This window comes from Oncorhynchus masou, unplaced genomic scaffold (genome assembly GCF_036934945.1).
Source record: "Oncorhynchus masou masou isolate Uvic2021 unplaced genomic scaffold, UVic_Omas_1.1 unplaced_scaffold_11178, whole genome shotgun sequence".
Classification (NCBI taxonomy): domain Eukaryota; kingdom Metazoa; phylum Chordata; class Actinopteri; order Salmoniformes; family Salmonidae; genus Oncorhynchus; species Oncorhynchus masou.
In genome coordinates this window covers 287-8,074 of record NW_027000910.1, presented here as the reverse complement: position 1 = coordinate 8,074, position 7,788 = coordinate 287, and the positions used below count along the sequence as shown (strand labels likewise).

Sequence of the window (7,788 nt, the reverse complement as noted above, 5' to 3'; positions counted from 1 at the left end):
TTGGGTATTTTGCAAAAACACATATGCACTCTTAAAATAATTGTGAATATATATATACAATTGAATATAGTATTATATTAATTTACATAACAAATGTTTATGATGATGAAGTATTCACATTAATTATGCCTTTACAAATATGAATATTCTAGGATGGAGCACTGATGATACATTAGCCTACATTGGGTAAAACATAACTTGGTGAAGGAGAAGTTATCAAATAGCATTCCCATGACAACCAGACACTGGTATGACTGCTATGCAATTATATTATCAGCAGTATCAGCTGTGTGTATCAGTTACTCTGGTATAGATGAGCTGCCAAAACTGTTGTTGGCCTATACTTTTTTTCTGAGAGCTCTCTCAGGCCACCGGGTGAAATACCTCCGGGTGTTATTAGTACATAATGAGTACAGCACAGTAGCATTCAATGACCATAATAAACATCCGATTTCACTGTGATGTCATTATCTTGGAACAGCATTTCTATAAGCGGTAAATAATGTCCTCGTTCCTTGAAGGTTGTCGTCATTGCACATCACCGACCTGGGGAATTCTGGTGGACCAATGCCCTCTCAAACATAGGCCTCTCACACCCCATTTAATCCTCTTTCCTTTCAAATAGGCCGACATAGCGGCATAGACAGCGGGATGTCCACCAAGGTGAAACCGCATATGTGGCTGTTTATTTGTTAGGCGATCAGATTCTCTCTCGCCGTTATTTACCAAGATTTTTAAAAACATAAAACGTTTATCCATTTACATTTCCCCAAGTAGCCTAATGTATAGGCTACCACAGTGCCCATAGCTGTGGAATATGTTGCCTTTTGTTTTTCTTTTCGTTTTCTTATGAGAATATATAATTTGGAACAACGCTTAATACATTGTAGCCTAAGCCATTACACATTTATTTCCATGCATGCATTAACTAATATGTGTAGTTAACATGACCTGCCAATCACACGAAACATCTGCTCCCTTGTGTTACCTGCATACGGTGATGAGATTTTTCGCTCCACGCCGACGCTCCGAGAAGATGCCTTTTTCGATGTCAAACCCATAGCCATTGCTTTTCGGACACAGCCGGATTCCATTCAGCGGCGGTACGGAGCCTTCCGGTAACCCAGCACCACCAAGACCCCTCCCTCCGCAGGCCTAAGCCATATATTACGGTGTTCTCAGTTCTCCGCGAGAAGCTGATGCTTAATTAGTGGGCTCAACGTTGACGCACAACGATGGAGTTGTGCAGGGTGAATAGACAGAGAGTGTAATTAAAATACCCTCTGCACCAAGATACCCAATGCACATATGTTGATTTAGCCTACATAAAATATCCCATCATTTAATAATCCTACATTTTATCATAATGTGCTTTGGTTTTATAATACTATAGAAAATGATGAATGACTATATAGGATATTATTTAGTTGCGCCACAACATATCTACAGATAATATGTAATAAAACAATTAGAAATTGGCATGAAATAAATGCAAATGTCGTCTACTTAACTGTATATGTTGTGCTGTAGATAATTGGCCACAAGGTGATTGGTTGATTGTGACTACTCCACGCTAGAGGTCGCGCTAAAATCCTACGTCACCATTTTTGTAAACAGAATGAAAGATGGCGGAGTCAGGGGAACCCAAGGCAACCTGTACTTTTCTATTTAAAAAATCTACCAAAAGATGCAACACTCGGAAGAGAAAAGCCAGTGACACAGGTGAGCTACAGTGTTTGAGTCCAGCTCAGTGTTGTTTCAAAAGCTAACCAAAAGACTGCATTGTGCATGAAAACAATGGCTATTGGTAATAGTCTTCGATCGAGCTTAGTGGCGAACTGACCTAGTTGGCTAGCATTTGAAGTGTATTTAGTAAGGCGTTAAGATTGGGCTAAGTAAAAACAAAACTACTGCCAACTATAAAACACCCAAGCCATGGAAATGATTGCAAGTGGCCGAGTACTGTAAACACGGAAATGTCCCACTCACATGCTGATGCTTGCCTCATTGCCTCCATTGTCAGATGGCAACAGTGACGAAGACAAGAATGCCGTCGTCAGAAAAGAAAAAGACGGGTTCAGCAAACCCTATGATTCAAAGGGTAACGTCGCATGACTGACTACAAACGAATCAGTCTTTATACTAAACATTTTTTATAGTGTGACATCATTCTTCTCTTCTCCCCAGACAAAAAAAAGTAGAGAGAGGTGTCATCTGCTGAAAGTGACGAGGAGAAAGAAAAAAAGAAAGTCACTGTCGCTTACAAGTCAACACAGTCAGTGGTGAGTTATTTTGAAAAAGACCTCTCTACCCATTAATCTATTAACAATGTTTTGAATTTATATCCTCCCTGCCCCTTTATTGCTGAGCCCCGTATAAAGCTATCAATCTCGTCCTCCTCCCTTCGCTGTGTATAGAAACCGGAGGGGCCAGATGACATGGGAGCAACTGCAATCTATGAGCTGGACACAGCAAAGGACAATGATGCTCAGGCCATCTTTGAGAGGAGTCAGAAGATCCAGGAGGCAAGACCTCTGTCTTTTGTTGGAGGAACTTTGTTTCCTTCTTGTATCTACATCTTAGTATTGTATCATTTGCATTCTTCCCCCAGTTTTGTTGTAAATTGGGACAGCGTTGGTCCGCAAATGCTTAATAAAGGTTTCAATCCTCTCCCTCACCAGGAGCTGACCGGTATAGAGGATGATAAGATCTACAGAGGAATGAACAACTACAAAAAGCACATCAAGCCCAAAGACTCCACCATGGGAAATGCATCATCTGGCATGGTCAGGTGTGGATGCATGTTATGTGACAGAGTAAAGTTGAAATGTCTTGGGTTAAGTTTTAATTGTTTTTGCATCATCACTATTTTCTCTCTTGTCAGGAAGGGCCCAATCCGGTCCCCAGAGCACCTGAGGGCCACAGTGATGTGGGACTACCAGCCAGACATCTGTAAGGACTACAAAGAGAGTGGCTTCTGTGGCTTTGGAGGTGAGTAGGGACTTTGTTGGAAGGTTGCCTCCAATGTCCTCCTTTCCCAACTTGAATTAATCATCTGTGGAAGTCTCTGAAAGTCTCCTTTGTGTGTTTCTTTTCCCCGCTTAGACAGCTGCAAGTTCCTCCATGACCGCTCAGACGACAAACATGGCTGGCAGATTGAGAGGGAGCTGGATGAGGGGCGCTATGGGGCCAACGGTGAGTTCACAACAGGGGAGAAACACAGGGCTGTGTAGATTTAAGATGAATCAGATTAGAGTTGTGATACAGCTGTTCAGTAATGTGTGGTCTGTATGTAGATGAGAACTACGAGGTGAGCAGTGACGAGGACATGCCCTTGAAATGCTTCATCTGCCGAGAGTCCTTTAAGAACCCCGTCATCACCAAGTAAGACAATGCTCCTTAACTCCTTCACCATTAATTGTGTGTAGAGAAACTTCCAGCTAATCAAACCACTCATGTCGTCTCCCGCAGGTTTCAGCACTACTTCTGAGACCTGTGCTCTTCAGCACTACCGCAAGTCCCAGCGCTGCTATGTGTGTAACGTCCAGACCAACGGCGTCTTCAACCCAGCTAAAGGTGAGGATAATGCATCTCAATTACCATGGTCAGCATAGTGGTATGGAATGTACATTAGGTCTTTGGATGGTCCCCCAAAGCATCCACTTTGAGCTAAGAAAACAAAACTAAAGCTACAGTAGTTTGACCATGGAGCTTGTTGCCTGACTCTAGCTGAATTCCTGCTCTATCGTCCGCTACATACTTCACTCTGAGACCGCAATCATTGAAGTCGTTTGTGGTGACCTTAAAATGAGTGGTGCTGTACAAAACAAGGTCATCAGCGATTGGATCATCTCTAACCAATGAGAACCAATTACACATTTTCTAAATGTTGCTTTACCCATGTGTGTTCTGGCCGAACCATAGGTTTCTGGGACTAATCAGACAGGCTAGAATGTATTTCCATTCTAGAAATCTTAGGAGGTACTCGGCTCCAGAAACTCATGTCCAATGGTGTGGCGTTTGGCCGGAGCAAGGAGTTTTGGTGGACAGGCAAGAGCTTATCTACATCGGGTAAAGGACTCGTCTATAGTCAGTCAAATAGAAAAAGCTCAAATATTCAGGGCCGTGGCTATGTAAGGCTATTGAGCTCCAGGCAGTAGCTGAAGTGTTCTCTCTACAGAGCTGGCAGCCAAGATCGCCAAACCATGCTCGACCAGCCACCTACTGTAAATATAGTACCTGTCCAATTTCAGTGTGTCACCTCTGTTTCATTGTGTCAATGTCAAACCTTCCGGAATAAAACTTGATTTAAATAGTGGACTGATTACTTACAATACAGTGAGGAGCCCTGAGGTGAAAGGTATTTATTATCAAGTAAAATAGTTGACATTCCCAACACTTTCCCTTCTTGAAACAAGCACCATTGTAACATTCACTTTTTTTTGCAGGACAAAAATGGCCAATAACAGGGAGGTTAATCAAATACATGGACCTCAGTTGGCACAGTCTAATGTTAACTGAAGACAGCAAAGCAAGTTGAGGGTTTCAGGTAGAAACAGATTTTTTCTTCCCTCCTGTAAAACTGATGGTTCTATATGAACAGCTGTGAGGAAATGCAAACACTGTCTGGTTCGTGATAGCCTTGGACAAACTTCTGGAATCTTCCATCTGTTGTGCTGGCTGATTGGATCAACCCTTGGTAATGAGGTCAGTTCCTGGTCTTTAATGTCAACAGATGGCTCTAGATAGGGTCAAGTACAGCTCAGGAGTCTCCCTGCTCTACCTTTAATAGAACATCTCCATTGACAAGTGAAAGAGCGGACTTGACATACTCCCCCATACGGTTCTTCGACAGGTCCGGAGCTTTAGTCGAATTTGGAGAGATGTGTGCGTGAGAGGAATTGGGTGTCAGTCAGTGCAAAGGTCTGTCTGCTCATGCATCTTTTAGACTAGAGTGATAGCAAGGAGATGATGGTAGCTGGCTTTTAAACCCAGTCAAAGGGAGGAGAAACTGCTTAGTTTGAATTATTTACATAGACCATTTAATAAGAACAAAGCGTAAATCCAGTCCAAGTCTTCTCAGAGCATCTCCTGGTAACCTCTTGGTTACAACACACAACTCTTTCCTATTCCTCTGTGGTCAGAAGTCCCAGTCATCCACATCCATGTGGCTGAGGCCAGATTCCAGGCTGGCCAGTCCAGAGGCAGCGTCCTGAGGCTGGGTACTCTGAAAGCCTGTGATGGGTGTTACGGGCCGGAATAGCTCAGGCAGAGCCTCCGATGGCCGACGCTTGATCTAGGGAAGAATGGAAATAAAACTCATTGGGATTCTGATAATCAAGTGTGTGACTGAATGAAGCCATTATGACTTAAAATGTTGTACATTGATGTTGAGGGGGGAGGAACTAGATCCTACTGACCTGTTTGAAGAAGGAATGACCAATGAGAGCACTGGCTGAGGGTCTGAGGGGGGGGGAAATAAACAATTAAATGAGCTAAAATTCATAAGACAATGTGAGGACCAGCAGCCTAGCTTGGCGTGGCTCACCTCTTCTCTGGGTCCCTCTGTAGACACAGCTCCACAAAAGCATGGAAGTGGGGAGAGAAGGTACGACTGTAGGGGTGGCTCCCCGAGGAGGAGGGCTCTCCGTTAGAGTGGTGGGCCCCTCCGGTGCTGGGGCCCTCACAGATCCCAGAGTCAGCTCCAGAGCGGGAGGGCTTCATGGTCAGCTCCTCTGGGGGGATGGTGGTGGTGTCCAACAGACAGGGGACTGTCCCGTTCAGCTTCTCCAGCAACATCTAAAGACAAGAGGACCACGAAGAGGAATGAGAGAGATACCAGTCAATTGAGGAGCAGAATATAGATCTTTCAGAATAAAGATTGGGTGAGGGGTTGATCTGGCCACTAGTCACCTGTGTGGCTGGCATGTCTTTGAAGGGCACATGTCCATTGGCGAGCTCACAGGCTGTGATGCCAAGACTGTAGATGTCTGACCGGAAGTCGTATCCCTGCAGGTTCTGACACACCAGGGTTGACCGATAAACAAATTAAGGTATTATAGTTTAAAAGCAAGGTATTGTATGTTAGCCAGGTGTGGTATGGAGTTACCTGCTGCAGCACCTCTGGGCTGAGCCAGGGAAGCACCTTGATGCTGTACTGGGGGAAGTCATGGACCACTCTGGCCCGCTGGCCGTGACGGATCAGACTGATGATGCTCCTCAGACCAGACATACACACCTGACCGTCTGCCGAGATCAACACGTGGCTGGCCTTCACGCTCCTAAACACACAAAATTAAACGCCATGTCACAATCCTGCATGAAAAGTCCTGGGCTTGTGTGTACTTTGTACTTACCGGTGTACATAGCCCATGTGGTGGATGTAGTCCAGGGCTTTGAGCATGCCCAGTAGGATGTAGGCGATGGCCAGCTCATTCATCCCATCAGTGAAGTGGCTGCTGATCAGGTCTCTGGCTGACCCTAGGACATGTTAGACACTACATTAGTCAGAGAGAGAGCAGAGGACTGAATAGTAGGGTTAGGTGGAGACAAATGACCTTAAAATGTGGGAATGGTAACTAGAATCCTCCAGTCCACATTTAGCCTTTGACTACATTTGACTAGGACCAGAGTGGTGTAGTGTTCCAGTCTGTGCTCTGTCTGTGAATCCTCACCATAGGCCATGAAGGGAGAGATGACCCACAGCTCGTTCTCTGCTATGAAGATGCTCCTGTAGGGCAGGATGCTGGAGTGGTGGAACAGCTTAGATACATGGAGCTCAGCCTGAGAGAGACAGACTGGGTTAGGTTTAAATGGACAGAGAGGGAGATTACATTGAGTTATGTAATAGATACAAATTAAACAGACAGAGATGGGAGGTTGGATTACATAACAGGTGATGTCATAAAGCAAGGGATGAATGTATTCAGAGGGGAGTGAAAGAGGGATATAAAGGCAAGGATGATTTGACTGTGTCTGCCTGGCAAAGGGAAATGTGACAGATGGATGGTAGAATGATAGATTGATGGTGACAGGTCCAGACCTGCAGGTAGTTGACCATTTCATTTGTGCAGGACTCCAGGTCAATCCGACGGATTGCTACGTGTTCTCCTGTGGGTCTGTATCTGGCAAGGTTGACGGTCATCAAGTCCTCCAGGCCTCGACCTAGCACAGCAAAACACACCAAATTAGACTAGAGACAGGCGCACAAACAATGTATTCAACAACAAACACACAAGCGCCTTGGCAGCCAAGTCACTAGGGTTGGAAGCCTGAGACTGACTGACCTATGATGGTCAGGAGCTCATAGGCGCTGCTGTCGGGGAGGAAGCTTCCCATTGTGTCCCGCCGTGGGACTGAGGTCAGGCTCTCGTGGCAGTCTTCATAGGCCTGGGGAGGGGGGGCAGCAGGGAAGGAGTTAGCATTGGAAATGATAGCATATATTGGCCCTTACTTGTGGCATTGTAAGAGTGGCCTGCAAAGGCTTGGTCAGACGTGATGGTTGATGCTAAATCATATACAGTCAGACTACAGAACAAAATGTGTATGAGCAGTACTTGTGGAACCTGAGTGGAGAACAGGTTTGAATTCTGTTGGTGGCAAATTATAAGCAAGAAGCTCCATTTATGAATCATGCCTTCTCCAAACCACATCACACCATAGTGCTTGAAATATTAACGCTCATGGTAAGATACATGCAGAGTGGGTACCCGAAAATAATAATGAGTGTGTTCAGAGAGGAAGAGGCGAGCAAGAGGCTGCACTCTCGCCAAAATGTGTCCAAATGTG

The 7,788-nt window shown here is 45.0% G+C and overlaps 1 protein-coding gene and 1 pseudogene across 2 annotated transcripts; one reads left to right on the top strand and one right to left on the bottom strand.

The window, feature by feature from the left end:
* The first annotated feature begins 1,618 nt into the window (after positions 1-1,618).
* On the top strand, positions 1,619-4,359 carry LOC135529201 (E3 ubiquitin-protein ligase RNF113A-like; annotated as a pseudogene).
* On the bottom strand, positions 4,350-7,370 carry LOC135529200 (STE20-related kinase adapter protein alpha-like). 2 transcript variants are annotated; one of them, XM_064958057.1, is made up of 9 exons: positions 7,287-7,370; positions 7,043-7,164; positions 6,675-6,783; positions 6,357-6,480; positions 6,110-6,281; positions 5,914-6,018; positions 5,549-5,799; positions 5,421-5,463; positions 4,350-5,296 (listed from the first exon to the last, which is right to left on the bottom strand). In XM_064958057.1, the coding sequence occupies exons 1-9, from the start codon at positions 7,336-7,338 to the stop codon at positions 5,141-5,143; spliced, it is 1,134 nt and encodes a 377-aa protein (XP_064814129.1). In that variant the 5' UTR covers positions 7,339-7,370; the 3' UTR covers positions 4,350-5,140. The 2 variants fall into 2 exon arrangements, with proteins under 2 accessions (XP_064814129.1, XP_064814130.1); XM_064958058.1 differs by lacking the exon at positions 5,421-5,463 and having other exon boundaries at positions 5,213-5,296.
* Positions 7,371-7,788: the final 418 nt, after the last annotated feature.

Coding starts and splice junctions, on each gene's coding strand:
- LOC135529200 (XM_064958057.1), bottom strand. CDS start 7,338: ATGGGAAGCTTCCTCCCCGACAGCAGCGCCTATGAGCTCCTGACCATC. Junction 5,464..5,548: donor CAGAGGGACCCAGAGAAGAG/GTGAGCCACGCC, acceptor CCCCCCCCTCAG/ACCCTCAGCCAGTGCTCTCA. Junction 5,297..5,420: donor GTCATTCCTTCTTCAAACAG/GTCAGTAGGATC, acceptor ATTCTTCCCTAG/ATCAAGCGTCGGCCATCGGA.